The sequence below is a fragment of the Urocitellus parryii genome, chromosome 12 (genome assembly GCF_045843805.1).
Source record: "Urocitellus parryii isolate mUroPar1 chromosome 12, mUroPar1.hap1, whole genome shotgun sequence".
Classification (NCBI taxonomy): Eukaryota; Metazoa; Chordata; class Mammalia; order Rodentia; family Sciuridae; genus Urocitellus; species Urocitellus parryii.
Genome location: NC_135542.1, coordinates 69,872,810 through 69,894,732, shown reverse-complemented (window position 1 = coordinate 69,894,732; position 21,923 = coordinate 69,872,810). Strand labels below are relative to the sequence as shown.

The 21,923-nt window shown below is 35.4% G+C and overlaps 1 protein-coding gene across 1 annotated transcript in view; it reads right to left on the bottom strand.

The window, feature by feature from the left end:
• The window catches only part of Ppp1r21 (protein phosphatase 1 regulatory subunit 21), a 65,046-nt gene that overhangs the window by 19,700 nt on the left and 23,423 nt on the right, over positions 1-21,923 (bottom strand). Inside the window, exons 8-15 of the mRNA XM_026385759.2 lie at positions 20,290-20,342; positions 19,667-19,816; positions 16,037-16,138; positions 15,858-15,946; positions 13,495-13,631; positions 9,304-9,396; positions 5,010-5,137; positions 1,599-1,751 (exon numbers count right to left, since the gene is read on the bottom strand). Of these exons, the coding sequence (XP_026241544.1) occupies positions 1,599-1,751; positions 5,010-5,137; positions 9,304-9,396; positions 13,495-13,631; positions 15,858-15,946; positions 16,037-16,138; positions 19,667-19,816; positions 20,290-20,342 (905 nt within the window). The remainder of the gene's footprint in view (positions 1-1,598; positions 1,752-5,009; positions 5,138-9,303; positions 9,397-13,494; positions 13,632-15,857; positions 15,947-16,036; positions 16,139-19,666; positions 19,817-20,289; positions 20,343-21,923) is intronic.

Below are 21,923 nucleotides of genomic sequence, written 5' to 3'. Positions count from 1 at the left end.
AGCAATTCCATTTTGGAGAATCAATCATAAAGATATAACTAAAACAATTAGATAAATATGGGGAGATAGATTGACTTATACATTATACAGAGTATCAACACTGAAGGGAAATTTGGCAGTAACCATTAAAACTTAAAATGTGCAAACCACATGGCTCAAAACATTCAATTTCTCAGTATTCCACACATGTGTCCAAGGAGATACTTAAAAGGCTAGCCACTGCAGTATTACTGAGACAATAAAAATAATTAGAATCAACCTTAATGCCTGACAATTAAGGGAAACTTAATGAACCATGGAATATTCATCTTACAAAATTCTATACTGTATTCAAAAGGAATGTAGCAGGCATCACATATAATGACATAAATGGCTAAAATATATTTTAAATGCACAACAAATCTTGCATTATGTTTAAAAAAGAAGGAACTAATAAAAAGAAAGAATTCTATATATTATTACACACCAAACTGATATATAAAGGTGCTTCTGGATAGAAACTGGAATTAGAGATATTACCTGTAATGTTCTAATTTAAAATAAGAATGTATTTGTCTAATTTTGTAATTAAATATTAAAGACAGTTCAGTGGTCGATCACTTGCCTACCATGGCAAGAAACTGGGTTCAACCCCCAGCACTGTATTAAAATTTTTTTTAAATAAAAGGAAAATAAAAATTTTAAAGAAACACAGAGAAAATAATAAATGCAAAGTTGCACATACAAGAACTCATTGCAGCACTGCATATAACAGTGAAAAATAGGCTATAACCTACATATTCATCTGCAATAAAATGGTCAAATTATTACATTAATGACTGAAATATTACACAGGTGTTAAAATGATGATAGTAATTTACATTATAGATATCTATTTTTTATGTACATATGAACATATTCACAATACAGTAAGAGAAAAAAATTCTAAAACAGCAGATGCAGCTAGATACATTTTGCTATTTATAGCATGTGTGGGTACATACATCCATGTGTGCATCCATGTTAATTTTTTTTTTTTACACAGAGGTATATTCTAACAAAGTGAAGAGTAACTAGCTATATTTGTGTGGTGGATTTGGGGAGATCATAATTTTCTTCTTAACATAATACCATATCTTCCAATTTTTTTTTGAAATGACAATGTATCATCACTACTTAGAAAAAATTATAAACATTTAATTTTTTTCTGATTCTACAAGTTTAAGATAGACTTTTGACATCTGGTATTTATTGCTTGCCAGGTTACCTCACTCCAGGCATTCTACCTGGCAACATGACCTGTGCTTACCAAGTAAGGTTTGGGTCTCTGCCACCTTCTCTTCCCCAAAGATCCATTCTAACACCACCAACCACCTACACCCCAAAATTTTGTAAAATCTAAATAATATAGCCAGGTGTAGTGGTGCATGCCTATAATTTCAGCAACTCGGGAGGCTGTGGCAGGAGGCCGTGGCAGGAGGCCAGCATCAGGCACCCCTGGTTAAATTCCCAATACAAAAAAAAAAAAAATATATGGACTGTGGAAAAAATCTACTACCATTCTCTGGAATGATTCCTAATATTTTCCTTCATTTAAATGTTAAAAGCAGCTCACAAACCTTTCTCAAAGCCTTCATATAGGCAGCAGCTTTTTTCTTGTACTGTAGCATACATTCCGCTGAAAGAGGACTAATGAATCTATTTGACGCCTTAGGCCCGTAGCTCAGTGAAGCAATGAAGTAGTCCACATTGTTGCTGAAGAAAGATGCAATCTAAACAAAGTGTGACAAGAAGATAAATTTTGTTTTCCAACAATAATCTAGAATTTATAACTAATAGCTTTCAGAGCAGTTTAAAGATGCTGAGAATGGAAATGAAATTCCAAAACCTGCTCGGCAGCCCATATTTATTTATTGTGAGAACAACTCCTGGACAATGATAGATAATAAAGAGAATATAGCTACAAATATTCAGAACTGACTTCTGACATGTCCTATTCTAGACAATTTCTATTCTTATTGAAAACCAAGACTCATTCTGATGTATTCTGTAGGTGACTTTTATGAGCTGTTTATCTCAGTAATTTCTACACTGATTTCAAAATATCCACATTTGGGTTTATTCATTTCATTTGCATTTTAACTAAATATTTCACATTCTTACAGAAGACAAGATATAGCACCTTGAATATGTAATCTCTACCTAAATTTAATTTGTAAATCTCAATTTGTAAATTATAAAAGAAGAAAGAGTAAAAATCCAGTAGATACTTATCATTTATAGATCCAACAAATTGTTAAATCTATATAAACAGCCTCAAAGAGCCATAACTTTAATTTTGCTGAGCCATGATTTGAATCTACAGTGCTGTATGAAATGGTATTACAAATAAAAACATCTGGCTAACTGTCCTAGCCAGAAAAATCAGTCTTGGAGACATTAAAGAATACCCTGTCTTGATAAATCTGAAAAAAATGGCTTGTGAATAGAGTACATTACCTTGGTTAAAAACTACTCTAAGCCAGGCATGGTGACTCACACCTGGAATTCCAGGGGTACAGGAGGGTAAGGCAGGAATAAGCCAGTCTCACTATCCATGAGGCACTTAGCAACTCAGTGAGACCTTGTCTCTAAAAAAATACAAATAGGGGTGGGGATGTGGCTCAGGGTTGAATGCCCCTGAGTTCAATCTCCAATAACCACCTCCCTACCAAAAAACCTACTCTAAAATTAAGCAATTAATCACTATTGTCTGAGGGTATATTTTTCATTAATATTTTGTTATGTCAAATAAATGGGTATTCCAAGAATATTTTTAGTTGTAGATGGACATAATACCTTCATCTTATTCATTTTTATGTGGTCCTGAGGATCAAACCCACTGCCTCACATACACCAGGCAAGTGCTCTACCACTGAGCTACACCCCCAGCCTCCAAAAATCTTGAGCTATATTCCCTGTGAATGCAGGGACACACCCAACACCTAAATTTAAGTCATGTTAGTATACTGTAAGGTAAATTTTCTTTCTTCTAATATTTTTCCATTTTCCAAACTTCCTTTAATATATATATGCTATTCCTTCCTATTGTGTTTATTATTACAAACTATAAAATTTAGTTTAATCAAATCATATTTGCTTATTATTAGGATTTCACCAACTAACACCCGTTCAAATAGTAATGGTTAAAAAACATTTATAAAAACTCTAGAGCAAAGATCAGATACATACTTTCACCTGAAATAACATTTTAAGGTTTCACGAAGAGCAAAGTTAAAATAAACTGTGAAATATGCAGGTATTTAATATTTCCGTGTTTTTATAAAAGACAACAAATGCAGAGATGCCTATAAAATATCAACTTTTTCCAGAATTTTTAATTCAATCAAAGTTGTCCTCAGTAAGCTTCTGGCATGCTGTAAAATGAAGGAGATAAAAGAAAGCAGTGGGGATGGTCCTATGGCTCAGGAATCTTTGGCACGAATATGTGAATTGACTGAACCTAAAGATAACACTTCTTAATTATCGCCCTAAGCTACAACAAATGGTCACAAAGATCAGTCCAAATTCAGGAAAAGTGACACTGAATGTCTAACATGACCTACAATCATTTTGGATTGATTTAAACCACTTCAAGAAAAATCTCTTATTATTAGGATCAACCCGTCAGAAAAAAACAATAATGTATAAATATAGATATAGAGATGAGAACTTCCTTTAGAAATTATGTTGAGCTGCTGAAATAAATGGGCTAAGTTAGTTCTGAATAGTCTTTTGGTTTTATATACATGGTAAGGTCTCCAATGTGGGGAGCCACCCTGAAAAACTACACCTTCAAGTCCTGAAGCAGGAGGCTTTGACCAATCTCTATATTCAAGGTGATTGGGCATTGACCCAGTTCGGATAGCAAGGCAGGTGGTCAGGTGTAGGCGTACCCCTGAGGTTGTTACACTCACCTGCTCCCTTGTAATCCTACCCCTTCTGCCCTTTTATGGATAGAACTTTCTAAGATCAGTGCCCCCCCACAATAAAAGCTGAGTTCCAAACATGCTCTCTCTCTCTCTCATCAGCCTCTCATGACTTTCTTTTGCTCTCCCTTTTGGGAAGCCTAAGGCCGAGAGCCTAGGGAAGCCATCCTGAAGCTTGTGTAAAAGTAAATTGTGTCTATGTTTTAATTTGCTCCACCACAAATTCACACAAGCGACCTTAGTTCAGCTGCCCGTGCTGGTCAGGGGCCTTACTCCAAGACATTTTGTCAAAGATATTGATGACAGCATGACACTAAAATATGAATTCTGAAGAAATTACAATATCCACAATCATAAGATTTTTAAAGAAACTGCAATTTATAATAATAATTAAGAACTTAATGACACAAACAATCATAACCTAATATTAAGGGTTCAATGAAAGATACATATTGAAGCTGCTTCAAAGGAATTGTTAAGATACAAAAGCACCACTGTCACAACTGTTACCAAATACTATGAGAGAAGTGAGGCTCTAATCAACTTAGCAAGACCCTGTCTCAAAATAAAAAATGGGCTTGAGCTGGGGCTCAGTGGTAAAGCCCTCTTGGTTAAATACCTAGTACCAAGGGGTGGGTGTAGTATGAGGGGAAAAAAAAAAAGCCAAAATATTAACAAAGGCTGTATTGGGTGACTTTTTTGCTTTCTCTGAACGTTTCCATTGCTTTATGTAACAGACTCCTGAAGAACCTATATTGAGACTATGCAGAATCTTCAAATCATTCAACCTTGCATTGACATGACCAGTGAGTGACCTACTCACTCACCACAAATACCAAACAATCACTGCCATACTGTTTTAAACATTGAGTAGATAATTCAACCTGAAGAAAGCTGAAAATGTTTTTAAATAAAAATAAATAAATATGGGGGAGGGAGGAGGAAAAAGGAACAACTATATTTTACAAAAAAAAAAATTATATTCCAAAATTTTTACAGGTAAATTTTCCTATGTAATTAAAAAAAATTTATAATTGTCAACATAAGCCAGAAAATAATTACCTTTCCTGCTCCATTTGTTAATGCCACTACTGATGACAGGATACAGTCATTTGTTGTTATCAGCTTCTGTGTTGCTGTTGGAAGTTCATGCTCTATTGTAGCTTTTTGACTATAATGTTTAGAAATATCTATAAAAGCAATCAAATGAAAACTCATTACTATCTATACACAAGTTCACATATAGATAACCAGCCCACTCACTACTCTTACAAATTTATAAAGTAAGTTTGACAAAGAATGGTCCCAAGTATCACGATTGTGCTGAATATTATCAAGTAGGCCACAAATTCAGGAGAAAGAAGGGAGAAATAAGTGTTTCTTAACACCACCTTGGCTGTCTTGACTACAGTCACCAGCCGGTCAGTCTGATTGTTAATAATTTGAGGACTAGCCTTATTCTAGCATTGGGCAAATGATCCTGACCAGGATTTACCACTTAGAAACCACTGTTTTGAAAGTCTAACAGGCACTAACAAGAAATTATCTTATAATTATATAAGCAACCCTGAGGCTAGAACAGCCAACATAGGCATGATGTCCCATAATCCATACTGGACCTTAGGTAATTTGCTGATACATACACTAGCAATAAGAAATGCCTGCACAGCCAAATAAGGATTGGATACTCCAATGTCTGCTTCATGTGCTATTACTTCCAGTCCAATAATTACAACAAAGGTCTGTGGCTAAAAAGTACAGAAAAAGGCTAAGAGAAATTGCAGCAAGACTGGTCAAAGAGCTAAGTTTTGGAGTTTTTCTGGGTCTCTGAAATATATAATGATTTTGCCCTGGAAATAAGGGAAAATGGGAGGATTATTATGACAACATTGATTTATAGTGAAGGGTGATTACATTTTTAAGTAATAAATATTTACAATACAGTTTTCACTGAATTTCTTAGACTTCTTCAAAGAACACTATCATTACCTAAAAGCTAAAAATAAACCATAAAACATGAAAATTTACTGTTATAGAAACTGTACGTAAAGAATTTCATTTATTCAAAATCAAAAATTTAGTTGATTTTACATTATGCATAATTAAAAGAAGAAATGAGACTATTTGGAAAGAAATGGTATTAAAGACTTAACCTAATACTTTCATATTTTCATACAAAATTACTATATTCTATAAAAGATTATTTTCACTAAAATTTTAAAACTAAGGAACTGTTTAATCAATAAATACGTATTATTTATACAGTCTACATACCTATATACATCTTTAATTTAGTATAGTTTCAGTTTTGAGAAAACTTCTTAATAGTCTCTGTATACACTTTAGTCCCTTTCCTTCTTATTAACATCTTTCTTACTACATGAAAGTTGTTACAGTAAGGGAACTAACCAACATACTATTATGGTCAATAAATATATTTTTTAAATACTTTTTTAGTTGTCAATGGACCTTTATTTATTTATACATGGTGCTGAGAATCAAACCCAGAGCCTCAACATGCTAGGCAAGCGCTCTACCACTGAGCTACAACCCCAGTCCATATTTTTTAAAATAAATGATAATCTCTATATATTTTGTAAGGTTTCCAAGTATATAAAAATTCAGTTAAAATAGTGAAATTTATTTGTATACTGAATATGCTAACACCTAAACAGACATTTTCTTGTTACACACAGTTTTATTCAATATTTTTCTGGAAGTATACAATGTTATAATACAAGTTGGTTAGCAGGCAATCTTGGTTTGTTAATAGGTAATTGAGGTACTTTTCTTTTATTAGACCTTTATAGTTATACATAGTTTGAGATACTTATGAAAGAGGTACAATACTAAACAATGCTATTGGAGTTTGACTATAATTCTCCCAATCCGATTGTTTACTCATTGTTTGATCCAAATATTTTAGCCATTTAGGGTGTCCCTTGATGTTAAATTTTAGCTCCAAAAAGTACAAAGGAATCACATGACCAAGACCATGTATTTATTTTTTCCTCTTATGTTTTCTATGAATCTACTTGCTTTGGATGTCTCTGAGACCAAAAATCAAATCATTCTCATATAGAATGTCACTTGTTAAAAATTAGTTCCTATAATTCTTTGTGGTGAAAACATTTTTGATTGGTAATAAAAATTGTGAAAATTGATTTATTTTATGAATAAATGAATCATTTAAGAGTAAATTGCTTATTTTATGAAAAAAATTAGTTTATTCCCATTTTAATTCTATGTAAGATAAACACTTTTATAACTCCCTCCCTATCTTTGTTTTTACACTGAGAACAATCTATTAACCCACCTCCTCATCTTCCCCTCTTACTTCCAAATTTGATTAAGCAATAATTTGGGGGAAAGCAGGAAGGGCAGAAGTTTGAAATAAGAGTTCTCTTAAAAACAAAGATTCTTCTGTTAATGCTCTCAGATTTCATGAAAGATATGCAACAGTCTTCCATACTAGATATGTAAACAGATTTGAACTGTAAATCTAGCAACATGGCTCTAAACCTACTTGTCAACATTCTTCAAGTTTCCCAACATTCTTTCTTTATATTATGTTCACCTTCAAGGAAAGAAACACGTGTGACATAAAGGAATAAGGAGGTTTCTGACCATCCCATATTTTCCATCAGCTCACATCAAACAATAATAGTTGCACACTTTGATACTTGGCATCTTCTCTATCTTATATAAGGTATGAACAAAAGTATTAGAGAACTTTGTTGGTTGATAAATTAAAATAGCAACATAAAAAAAATCAAGATTTTTTTATGTAAATGAAATGTTAAGATCCCTTTCAATTAGGTAGCTATCATCCACTGCTCTAGTATCTCCTATTTAGAAATTCTGAAGAAACTGCTAGCAGGAACAAATGATAATATTCCTTTGGAAATTTAAAAACCAAGAAACCTGGAGTCATAGAGGTACCTGTGGTTTCAAAGGCCTAGAACTCAGTTTAAAGAAAAGTTCTGGAGCCAGGCACAATGGTGCACGCCTGTAATCCCACTAACTCAGGAGGCTGAAAGAGGGGGATCATGAATTCAAAGCCAGCTTCAGCAACTTAATGAGGCCCTAAAGACTCAGTGATAACCTGTCTCAAAATAAAACTTAAAAAAATAAAAAACAGGCTGGGGATATGGTACTCATTGGTTATTCAATCCTGGGTTCAAACCAGGGTACCAAAAAAAAAAAAAAAAAAAAAAAAAGTTCTGGAATGACCACTAAAGCTAAGTCCCAGCTCCTCAAACCAAAAGTTGCATAGGAAAAAACAGTACCTGTTTATTATGTTTTCTACAGATCAGATTAAGTTCTGCAAGTTTGGGATTGACTACTGTGAAGTGCCACTGAAACTACCAATGATCAATCAAGCAATGATTCCTGAAACCAGGGGATACCTCTAGAGATACACTGACTTTCAAAGTTCCCAAGGAAGTCCCATTCTCCAGATGATGGCAAAATGCTGCTTGGTAATGCTGCTGGGATGAAGAATGAAACTCAGTGCCATAGATGTTTAACAATCTGTAAGAGGGTACCAAGCATACCCTTCTTATACATGTTATATACAATAGCTTTAAGTTTTTAAAATTACTGTTTGTGAAAGGAGTTACTAATTGTTAACTAAACATCACAATAAATCATTTGGGCACCTGGGTTACTTCTAATAGTACTTAATAATCCCTCCTGCCTGTTTTCCTTCCCCGACCCCAAGTTTCTAAAAGGAAAAGAAAGGAGTAAAGAAATCTAGAAGCAACACAGAACTACTGATTGGTCAAGGCTTAGAATCACATACAAAGAATCATATGAAATACTTTAAAAAGTTACACTCTGCCTACCAACATAGTATATTCTTAAGAACACAAAAGAAATAAATTGACCAAGATTTAAAAACATCTTCATTTCTTAAAGCTATGCTGAATGAGATAGGAATTAGGCATTTTAAACATCAAAATGCACAGATGTATTCTTTCTTGAACTTTAACCTTAGTTTTTTCAATTCTTTCATGCTTAGGCTCTAACAAGCGTAAAATATTTCGTTAAATGCCTCTGATATAGCATGTCTTGTTTGGTAAAATCCATCTACCTGCATTTAGTAGGGGTAATGTCTTTCTGGCTAATGTACAGTGCACAGGGATTTCTATTCAGCACTTTGTTTACCTTCAGAAATGAAGCAGATGGGAAAAGCAGAAGGCAATAGCTGTGCACTTTTATGTAAGCCAAATGCTGCTAAGCCTTTTATCTAGGATCTCTAACCCTTGGCAGTATTTGTTTAAATCTCATTCAGACAGATCTGAGAAGTGGGATGAAGGTTTTAAGCTTATTTAAGTTCTTTTTCAAGGCTTACCTTTCATGACATCATGAAATCCATGCAGAGCAACACCAACATTTGTTAAGACAGAACTATAGTTTGTCCGAAGGAGTCCATCTGGTTCTGTACCTAGGAAACCAAAATCACAAACTTAAGCATTTTCCTGTCCACCATCTCCCTCTATTTGGAAGAAGAAACAGTGTAACGATTGCCCATAATGTGTTGGAAACAATGGTCCTTAAAAACCTTAACAGACATGTTCATACATAATGGTGATAAATAAACACAGGAACATTTTAACTGGTTTGGATTTCTCATGTCCACAAACATTTTTAAGATCCAAAAATTAAATTTGCTAAGCCAGAATATGTCTTAAGAGTCTGTGAATTTTCATCTTGTTACTACATAACATGTTTCTCGTTTTTTTCATTCCCCACACATTATTTTTTGCTGAATATCACTAAAATATTATTATTCAAACATCATGGAGTTCTACTTCTGGCATAATAGCATGAGGGGCTCTCTGGATCTGCTCCCCACAAAACTGGTGATGACTACAAAAAAGCAATCATTCAAAGTTTCAGGAAATGGTTCTAAGGACACATAACAAATGAAGAAACACTCAAGAAAATTTGTAACAACTCAGCAAGAATAGCAAGAGTCCATGGTATTTAAAACAAGACATATTGCTTCCCTTCCCTTACCAGCTCCTGGAGGTTAAGAAACACCATCTCAACCTCAAGTTCAGCCAAGCACACAGCACTCCAATTCTTCTAACTCCTGGCTCAGGGGCCGGAGAGCTCATCGTGTCTCCAGCTACCTGTTGCTAAGGCTAAGTACTGGACAAATGCAGCCAAGAGGTGAGAAGTGTTCCCTTTCTGCCCAGCCCCTGCTCCAGAGATGAAGATTCCAGCTGAACAAGGCACTGAGAATTGGGTCTCTCATCACCCTTGCCCCTGCTCAGCAACAGGATTTTCAAAGTTCCATCTTAATAATATTAAGTCTTCTGATCCACGAAGACTTAATGGCAGGCCAAGGAGTCCTGGTTTGCTGCTCTACCACTTCCACCAAGCTCTCAGAGAGAAGTGCAGCAACTGTCCCCAGCACCAGAACCATGGCTCAGAGACTTTTGCCTTGGGGAGAAGCAGTCCTGAAAATAAGAGCTTGAACCTCTTTTCAAAGGAGCTGACAGTATGTGGAGAAGTTCAAGCCTAAGGCTCTCAAAAACTGGAGCCTGTGGTAAAAGCACAGGGGCAACTTGTAGGTTCACTAGAAATTTAAGCTAAACTGTAGGCTGGCTTACCAGAGAAAACTAGAAAAGAAGTATCAAGAAAAGCCCTCCTGGGATCAGAACAAATTTCAAACATTGACCTCAAAACCTCTACCTGCTAGTTATATGCTAGGTCTATAACTACACACATAACTTTAAGATCAAATTTAATTGGATCATCCTGTTATCAATTTGTGCCCCAAGGCATTCTGGAAACACAAGAGTAATCAGCCAGAGTATAATTAGGAAGGAGACAGCAAAGGAGAGCCCTGCCAAAACCACTGTCATCCCAGATGACGGTGTGCATGTGCAAGGCTGAACTCTGAGAAGCAGCATCCAGGTATAAAACTTATGCTCTAAAAACAAGAAAGTGGTGTTGAATGAAATTAAAGAAGATATATATAAATGGAAAAACATGCCATGTCCATGGATCATAAGACTTAATGCTGTCAAATGGCAATATTCCCTGTAAGTTTTCTAGGACTACTGTTACAAAATACCACAAATGGGTGACTTAAAACAAGAGACATCTATTTTCTCAAAGTTCTGGAGGCCAGAAGTCCAAACTTAAAATGCTGGCAGGGCCATGCTATTACCAACAACTTCTAGGAGAATGCTTTCTTGCCTCTTCCAGGTTCCACAGACCCCAGGTGTTCTTCAGCTGGTAGTAGGGCAACCACAATCCCTCCTCTGTCTTTATGCATCATTCTCCCTTAGGTCTCTGTCTCCAAATCTCCTTTCCCTTATAAGGATGCCAGTCGTTGTATTTGGGCTCTTCCAGTATTACCTTATCTTATTTGATTATACCTATAAACCCTATTTCCAAATAAAGTCATACACATACATACTTGGGGTTAGAATGTCACATATCTTTTTTGGGGATACAAGTCAACCCACTCTCCAAATTGATCCATAAATTTAATGCAATTCCCATTGGAATCCTAGCTGACTTTATTGTAGTAACTGACAAGCCAATACTAAAATTCACATGGAATTATCAGGGATCCTGCAAAACAAAACAATTTTGAAAAAGAAAAACAAAACAGGAGGACTCACACTTCCTGATCTCAAAAACCTACTACAAAGTAACAACCATCAAGACAGTGTGGTACTGGCATAGGAGACATATAAGGAACAATGAAATAGAATCAAGAATCCAGAAATAAACCCATACATCTATGGTCAACTGATTCTCAATAAAGGTACCAAGACCATTTAACAGGAAAAGGATTATCTTTTCAACAAGTGAAGGAGGGACAACTGGATACAACATGCAAAAGACGAAACTGGATCTTTACTTTGCATTACATATAAAAATTAACTCAAAATGGATCAGAAACCTAAATGCAAGAGCTAAAACCATAAAACTCTTAGAATATAAGTCTTTATAACCTCAGATTTGACAATCAATTCTTATATATGACATCAAAACCATGAGCAACAAAAGAAAAATCAGATAAGGATTTCATCAAGATTAAAAAATTTTGCTCTTCAAAGGATACTATCAGGAAAGTGAAAAGACAATTCACAAAATAAAAGACAAATGTAGCAAATCAGACATTTAATAAAGAACCTGTATCTAGAATATATATTTTAAAAAAACTCTTATAATCAATAGTAAAAAGACAACCCAATTACAAAAGGGAAAGGGTCCAAATAGATCTTCCACCAAAGAAAACATACAAATGACCAATAAGCACATGAAAAGATTCTTGACATCATTAGCACAGAAATACAAAGTAAAACCATGATGACTTATTGCTTCACACCCACTAGGATGGCTAAACTCAAAAAGATAATAATAAGTGTTCGGGAGAATGTGGAGAACAGAACTCTCAAACATTGTTGGTAGGAATGCAAAAATTGTTGGTAAAGCACTTTGGAAAACAGTCTAGCAATTCCTTAAATAGTTAAACATAGTTATCATATGATACAATTCCATCCTATCAGCATATACACAAACAAAATGAAAAGATATGACCACATAAAACTCACACATGAATGTCTATTGCATCATTATTCATAATAGCCAAAGCAACTCAAATGTCCATTACCTAATGAATGGGTAAATAAAATATGTACATCCATACAAGGGAATGTTATTCTGGAATAAAAAGGAATAAAGTTCCAATGCCTGCTATAATTTGAATGAATCTTGTAAACACTATGCTAAATGAAAGAAAACAATCACAAAAGACCACATATTATATAATTCCATTGAAGACCACATACTATGATTGCATTAGTATGAAGTATCTAGATTAGGCAAATCTATGGACAGAAAGCAGATTAGTAATTGCTTAGAGCTAGGGAAATGAGGAATTGGAAAATATAAGGGTGAAAGCTAAAGAGGTAATGAAAGTTATCTAAAATTACCTACTCATGGTGCATACGTCTGTGAATATACTAAAAACTATTGAATTATACACTTTAAGTGGGTAAAATGTATAACATATCAGAAAGAAAGCTGTTTAAAAACAAACAAAAAATCAGATTACCAGGAAATTCATAGCATTCTGAAATACATCACTGAAAATAAAGTTCACTAAAATTACCTAAAAATGCTTTTTTCAAATTAGGACCAAGAGAAACAAATGGTATCTTTACTACTAAAACTTCCCTGTGCTACCTGTTGGAAAGCTGCTACAAATTCTTATGACTTGCTCTTCTCCATTAAAAAGAGGAAGAGCAAAAAGGGGATGATATTTAATGGATGCTTTAATGCCTAATATTTTACATTCTTAATAATCCAAACATTACCTCCATTTTATAAATGGGAACACAGAGGCACACAGAGGTAAAATGTTTTGTCCAGGAGGCCAGAGGATTTGAATTCCAGTTTTTCTAACTCTAGATCCTAGTCTCCTCTTATTCTATCAAGCTAAATCATCTTCCCTTTCCAGGTTATTGTGCTTTTAAGTCCTTCAGTTTGAACCATAAGTAATAAACACACTTACTTGGCAAGGCGAGAAGAGTGACATAAGTCTGCAACTTCTCAAACACAGCTGTCATCTTTTTCATGTCCTGAGACAGCTCTAGATTTCTGGCTTTTAATGCAGATGTGCAAAGAGAAGATTCACATTCTTCTTCTAAACTAGGAATGGGCAGATTTTTTTTAAATGAGCATCCTGAACAACTTTCAATTAGCTATTAGAAATCATCTAAGTTCTCTTAATGATCATATCCAAATAAAGATTTTTGTAGAAAGAGAAATTTGACCTTATGTTTACATGGCTCCTTTTCATGCACCATGATACACAAAATTGCTTGGTGCAAATGCCAATGGAGTAACAGAGGACTAAAGAGAAGAAAACCTAGCTGGGCATGGTGGCACATGCTTGTAATCCCAACAACTCGAGAGGCTAAGGCAGGAGGACTACAAGTTTGAGGCCAGCCTCCAATAAAAAGGGATTAGGATGTAGTTTAGTGCTTAAGAGCCCCTGGGTTCAATTCCCAGTATCAAAAAAAAAAATTCTTTAAAGAAAATATCAAGGCATATGCCTATCATCTTTCCAACCTGAAAGCAGTATAAAAGCATTAGAATTTTTTAAATGTTAAATATTTTAAATCCTTTATTTACAGGGAGGAAAAAAAAACATTGCATATACTGAATTCCTAAAGAGAATTAAACAAGAACTATTACTACCACCACTGCCACTAGCTGAGAGTCTCACCAAGAAACCTTTTTTAATATATGTAGTAGTTTCAAAATCAAATTTACTTAGCATGCATAAAAATACACTTTGCCATCAACAAGGTGGTGCACACCTGTAATCCCAGCAGCTCAGGAGGCTGAGGCAGGAAGGTTGAAAGTTCAAAGCCAGCCTCAGCAAGTTAGCAAGGACCTAAGAAACTTAGCGAGACCCTGTCTCAAAATAAAAAATAAAAAGGGCTGGGGAGTGGATCTGTGGTTAACCACCACCACCACCCCATTCAATACCCCTGTACTCCCCCAAAAAAAGTAATCATGAAAAAATATAGTAAGATAAAATTAAAATGTTTACTTCACATAATACTTTTGCAATGATTCTTAAACAGAATCTTATTAAACCCAAGCCAAATCAATAAGGTATATTCGATTTTAATTGTTATACTTCCAGCGTTAATTTCCAAAAACTATTTTAACTGTAATGAACTATATAACATGTAAAGATCTGAATTAAATTATAATTCATAATTATTCATCTAAGTCATAATCCCCTAATTCCTAAAATTCCCTCAAACACATCATAGAATTACTGAAATACTTTGTTGGGTTATAATTAAAAAATAAAATATCTCTTAACATATGTTAGTTTTTTTTAAATAGTAAAATGTTATATTTTCATTATCTGTAAGTAATTAATCGACACCTTCTAAACCTTATTTTGCTAAGAATAAGTATATTCTAGCCAGGCACACGCCTGTAATCACAGCAGCTTGGGAGGCTAAATAAGGAAGATTGCCAGTTCAAAGCTAGCCTCACAAAGCTAGCCTCAGCAAGAGTGAGGCGCTTAGCAACTCAGTGAGACCTGTCTCTAAATAAAATACAAAATAAGGATGGGGATGTGGCTAAGTGGTTGAGTGTCCCTGAGTTCAATCCCCAGTACCAAAAAAAAAAGAATAAGCATATTCTTATCTCTTTTATGTTCAAGTACTATTTTTCATTTTTTTTAAAAACATTTGTTTAAAGAAAGTTAAATCTTAGGATGAAATAGAAATCTTGGTGGTTTTAGACAAAAATTTAGATTAGTTTTACATAAAAAATAAAAATTTCCAAGCAGCATTATCAAATTCACACTTATATGTATTATTTTTTTCTTCCTTCCCGGAAATATTTAAGGTAGACCATTAAAGGTTCCTAAATGACACATCCTATGAGGGCTTGAGTGAAGTTTTTCATTTAGAACTTCATCAATAATAAAAACAAGAGAATATCATCTCAAAAATACCAAAAGATAATAGATCCATGTATAAGTTAACTATTATAACTCCCTTCTTGATGTTTACAGCAAAGGGATAATCAAACCCCCAACATGAAATATTTCTTTCAATAAATGTGCCATTCACAATGACTGAAAATATTTCTCATAACATCATGTGGTTATAAGAGTAATCACAGTACAAAACTAATGAAAATAAAATGTAGCTGATAACTACAATTCAGTTTTCTTAAATACAATTTTACACTACTCAAGCATGGTTTTCCTTCTTAACAAAAGTCCAAATCAGCTGCAGTGCAGAAAAGTCCAGCAGATCACAAGAGGCACATGTTACTATTGCATTAATTTCAGCACAAGTCAGGTTCCACCCACAGTTCCCTGACCTCCAGGAGAAGTACCTTTTTAATTGGTAAGGAAGAATCTTCCTAAGGAAACATATATAGGACGTTAGGTGCTCTGAAAATGTTTTCAATTTCACAGTTGTCTCCTGGAAAAGAAAAAATAATCTCAAAGTTAAAAGTGCAAATGGATAAAATGAAGTTCCCATTTCCAGAAGTAAAACAAGCAAGAAAATTACCAGGACAGTCACAGTATCCTCAGTAATACTTTCAAATAAATGAAGCATTCCTTCCTCAAGGGGGCGGACATAAGACGCATTTTCATGAAGGTATTGTGAGAACTAATAAAGAGGGAAGAAACTGTAAATTAATTTACTGGAAAATAACAAACATCAGCACATTTGTAAATGAACCCACTGAATTGTAAACCTAAATGCTTTTTTCAAGTTTTCTGGGAAATTTGGCTTTTACCCGGATGGTAATACCTCTGCTACCCCCAAACCTCATCCCATTCCAAAATGAGAAAACAGAAAGGGGTGACACAATAAACAACCAGGCATTGGAGGAAATGGAGAGAAGATAGGGCAATACAACTCAGCTCCAACAGGTGGCATTCCTCAAACACTTGCCTCTCCCAAGGCTGCCAGTTTGAAAAGGGAAAAAAAATAGTAAGATCTGAAAACCAATACATAGATTTTGTGCTATGTGTCTCATTTTTAAAAAATAAAGCTTTTTAAAAATAGTCTATTATTTTTATTGTATATGATATTCAGTGTTAACAAATAACAGGAATGTAATTATTAAAAAGAGGACATAAAAATTTTTATAATGCTCACTGATATCTTATTATGGCTTAAAAGGACTGATTCATTATGAAGAATAGATTTCAAGAGCTATGGTTGCAGCTCAGAACGGAGCATATGTTCTGCATGCACAACCCTGGGTTCAATCCCTGGCACAAAAAAAAAAAAAAAAAAAAAAAATCAGAAGAAAACTCCCAGAGTTACTTTAATTTAGAAGCAAAAGGGTAACTTTTAGCTATAAAATATTTCAGATAAGTATTCTATAATGGCTCCAATTTCAATTTCTCAGTATAAAAATGTAAGGTCTCATTCTGCACAAACATGATTCAACTGACCCCACTGCAAAGTATACAGATGTAATGTCCTGGGCAACTCACTCAATCTCTCTGGGCTTCAATCTTTATAGCTGTAAAAAAAAAGATGAACTCTAAGCTTACAGTCTCAAGGACTACTTTATGATTCTACGAAGAAGTTGAAATATTTTGGTCATCTTTTAACAAATGGTTTCTGAATCTCCTTCAATTTTATAAAACTTATTAGAAAAAACATAAAGGGCCTTTCATAGGCTAAAACACCAACATTTTACCTTTGAGAATATTGAGGAAATACATGAGTTCTTCAAAATAATGAAGTGTCCCAGAGAAACTAAGGTCAACACATTTGATTCTCACCCTGCATATAATACGGCAACACACTAAAATAGTAGGCAAAGAACCAATATAAAGTAGAATTTTTTTTTTGGTATTACAGAAAGTATAACTTTCTATATGAAAATACAGAGTACTGTTTTTCCTATGCAGGTCTTTTAAAAGTTGTTTCCCATAGTGACATTTAAAGATCATTTCAAAGACCCAAATTTAATTTTATGAATTTCAGTAGATTCATGGAGTCAGACCAAAATTGATGAAAACCACCTTCTGAAGGCTCATATGTATAAGGCATAATGATGCTGATAAGAGCTAACCTTCACAGAGTTCTCATTATATGCCAGACTTTCTTCCTAGCACTTTACACATATTATCTCATGTAATTTTTCAGACACACACAACTGTGAGGTAAGCACTCTATCCCTTCACTTTAAAGATGAGGAAACTGAAGCACAGAGAGATAAAATAAGTCTCCCAAGGGGACATAGCTGGACAGTGGCAGAATGGACTGGAACCCCAAGAAATCTAACTCGAGTATCCAAGTCTTTGCTACACTAATTGGCACTTTGGGACTTCACAGATACAAATACTGCTCAACTGCTAGAAATACCACATAATACATGGTGAGGCAAGAGAACTGGGAAGAAGAATCACATAAAGTAGAAAGAGTGGCACTCATTTCAGATCACCACATTATCGAGCCCTCCAAGTATCAAGATCCCTCGACTTCCTTCCTGTGTGAGAGCTGGCCTTAAATATGGCCCCAATGATCCCCAGGTATTCTTGTATACCACCCTTCTCACATTGTTTGGGAGTTAGTTTGAGTGACCACTACAATGTGGCAGAAGTGATGGTATGTGGCTACCAAGGCACTGTATAACAGGCAGTGTAGCCTCCACTTCGCTCTCTCTTGGATCATTCTCTCTGGGGGAAGTTAGCTGCCGTTTCATGAGGGCGCTCAAATAGTCCTGTGGAAAGGAGCATTTACTGAGAACCAGGCTTCCAACCAACATTCAACACCACTGAGTGAGGGAACCGCCTTAGAAATAAATCCTCCAAATCCAGTCAGATCTTTCGATGAATGCAACCCCAGTGAAACCTTATCAGAAATCTTAAGCCAGAGACCTTCCAACTAATTAGCTCCCAAATTTCTGACCCACAGCAACAGTGTGAGACAATAAGTATTTGTTGTTTGAAACTACTAAGTTTGGGGGCAATTTGTTATAGAGTAATACATAAGAAATACACTCATTCACATTTATTTTACCTTTTCAGTTAAATGAAATTTTGCAAGCCTAAATTCTGTTTTGGAATTAGCTAGGGAGAAAAAAAGGAAAGAAAGGAGCAAAATCAAGCAAGAAAAAAAAAGCATATATGGACTGAAGCAACATTCAAACCTCTTCCTATTCCATGTTAAAAACTCACAAACCCTGGGCTAGGGTTGTGGTTCAGTAGTAGAGCAGTTGCCTCGCATGTGTGAAGCACTGGGTTTGATTCTCAGCACCACATACAAATAAATAAATTAAATAAAGGTCTGTCAACAATTAAAAAAATATTTAAAAAAAAAACCCTCACAAACCCTGAAAATGCCTTCTAGTTTGAACTGGATAAGCAGTTTCACTCCCGTTCCTCATCCCAAGAGGAAGAAAAAAACCTATGTACCACACAAGTTTGATTTTTTGTTTTTGTTTTTTGTGTTTAAGCATGACCAAGGATGAAGGTTACACAGGGACCACAAATAGGAAGAGAGAAAAATGCAAGCAAATTAATCTTTCCAATAATAGAATGGGATTTCTAATATGTTACCCCTAGTCAAAAAGTTGCCAAGGCTTCAATTCTACAAATAAAGTAAAGGTCTATGCCTTAGTCTACCCTCAGGGATCCCCCAGGCCCTCTCTACTTTTTCTCTTTTCGATCTTACCTCCCATTCCTCCCCTCTATGAACACTGGCCAAGACTACTTGTTCATTTCTCCTCTATCTCTTCCCGCTTCCTCCTTCCTGTTTCCTGATTTTGCTCCTGCAGTTCCCCTTTCTGGGGGAAAAAAAAATATCCATCCCTCTTCTCTATCCTATTTGAATCCAGTTCATTCTCTAAGATCCATTCAAATTCCTAAAGAATCTTTCCCAGAGGATACTACCCATGGCAATCTCCCTTGCTAAGGATATCAGATACCTTATTGGCCACATCCCTCATTCACGCACACTGAGGTCTTTCAAAAACTCCCCTAGTATTTCAATTCTTAAGAATCTCCATTTCTGCCATATGTTGCCTTGAGAGTAAAGACAATGACTTGTGGGTTTTTCCACATCCTCCTCAGTACTTGGCTCATGCACAGAAAGTGGTCTGAAAATACACAGCTCCCTATTTGTTCTCTCAATATGTTCAGGGCAACAAAAAGCATTCTAAATTAAATTTACCTTCTGATTCAATGGTGATATAGTGTCTATGGCAGAATCAACAGGAAAAATCTGAATCCTCTGTTCTGTATAGGTGTGAAAGTTCAGAAGAGCTGTCACAAGATCTTGAACAAAAGCCAGGGCCTGCCCAGCAATATCTCGCATCTTCAGCTTTAAAATGAAAAGTGCACTCAGTTGAGGTCACCTACAATTATTATTCTAAAACAACTTTATTAAGCCTATTCTGGAGAAAACCCTTGAATTCTACTGTGATGGTTCCTTATTCATTTGATCCTATCTAAATTTTAATATTCCTATCTAAGTAAATTAGAAAGATACCAGTCTTTGGCAAACACACCCCCGACCATTTAACCTTGGCCATTTAAGTCCAACAACATTAAGAAAAGCATGGTTCAAAAATTAAGGTATCCCATTATTCAGTTCTAATGTTATCAGATAAGAGAGACATCAAAAATTTGTATTACTCATTAATTCAATAAAAAGCAAATTACACAATTTAAAGCAATTTATGAGAAAGTAAAGCAATGGTTTAGCACACTGAATAGAAGCCAAAGAACTGATTCTTGTTTCTGGAAAGTTTAACATACATGTGACTGAAATAAAAACAGAACTTTGTCTTTTACCTGATGCCTCCTATTGTGGAGTGGAACATTGAGCGCGTTATACTGACTATACTCTACAAAACAAAAATGAAGCGCATTAGGTCTCTCGTTTTAAATTTACAGAAAAACAGCTTAACTACAAACTAACAAATGCTCTGCAGCAAAATCAGCTTCACATGAGAATTTTTTTTAAATATTTATTTTTTAGTTTTAGGTGGAGACAATATCTTTATTTTATTTTATTTTTATGTGATGCTGAGAATCGAACCCAGTGCCTCACACATGCTAGTCAAGCACACTACCACTTGAGCCACACCCCCAGCCTAACACATGAGAATTTAAAATGATCAGCAACATAATCACAGTATGGGAATAACAAAATTTATATGGAGTCAGTAGTTTCTCAGACAAAATGACACTTATACCTTTTTTTTTTTAACTTCAGGATAGGAGAACAATTTCTGTGCTTCCACTTCTAAGAAATAATTTTAAATACTTTTTTGGGGCCTATCAAGATTATTTAGAAGGGCTCATGATGTTCTTGCTATCATCACTCTGGCTTCTATGATAACCCTGTACACAGCAGCCACATTAATCCTTCAAAAAATACCAATTTTTAAACACTACAGTGTTCAGAAATCTGTTACCATCTGCTACTCCTGATTCCAAGGAAGCAATCCTCACTTTCTTGGGATGGTTTCACTGTCTTCCTCATGGTCCCGCTCTCCATGCTCCAATCTGTCATCAACCCATGATGGCTCCCTAACACCTGGCCTCACACTTCCTACACTCCTCATTTTAATGATGTCATCTCTACTCACCACTTTATCCAATCATACTGCTGTCCTCTGCCACGTCCTCAGTCAGAATGCCCCAGGCCAAAGTCGGATTCTGAAAGTTCCTCCACCTTTTTCACCCAACGCTCTCTAATGCCCCCACTGCTATGCATTCCCAGCTTCCTCTCTGTCCATCAATACTTCTCCTATCAACTCTGATGGAGTCCTGCTGCTCCTCTGACCCCAGGCCTTGTCCAACAATGCTTTCGCTAACACAAAACCAGAGCTGGGTCTGCTATAATATATTTTGCCTAATTTCAGGGGAGCATCAACTCCACTCTGTGATCAGGATTTCCTTGCTGTGTTCCTATGATACTTCCCATGATAGCCACTCCAACCTTTTCCAGTTTAAGCCCTGGATACCATTCCTCACCTCCACTCCTGCTTCATGGATAGGATGGCCTCCCCCTTGCCATGCTAAGAGCACCAGAGCCAAAATGAAAGGGATCTTACCCTGCCCAGCTTCCATCTCAGAGTCTGTGGCTCACATATCCTTTCCTCAGCTAATCCTCCTCTTGGGCCCTTAGTAACAGCTGCTCCTGACCTGCTCAGGGACAAGATACATCAGTCCGTCCCTCCCTCCTTAGTGTCACCTCATTACAAAAAAAAAAAAAAAAAAATTGTTGCAGCTCACTTACCTCCACAGTGATTTCTCTTTCACCTATACCATACTTAACCTACTGTCCTCACCCGACCTCCATGCACACAAACTTTTCTTTTACTTTGCTAGTCCGTTAGGCTCTCATCTATTTCCATTTCCATTTTCTTCATTCTCATGGCTCAAAAAACAGAATTGCCTATTTCCCCATCACCCATTCA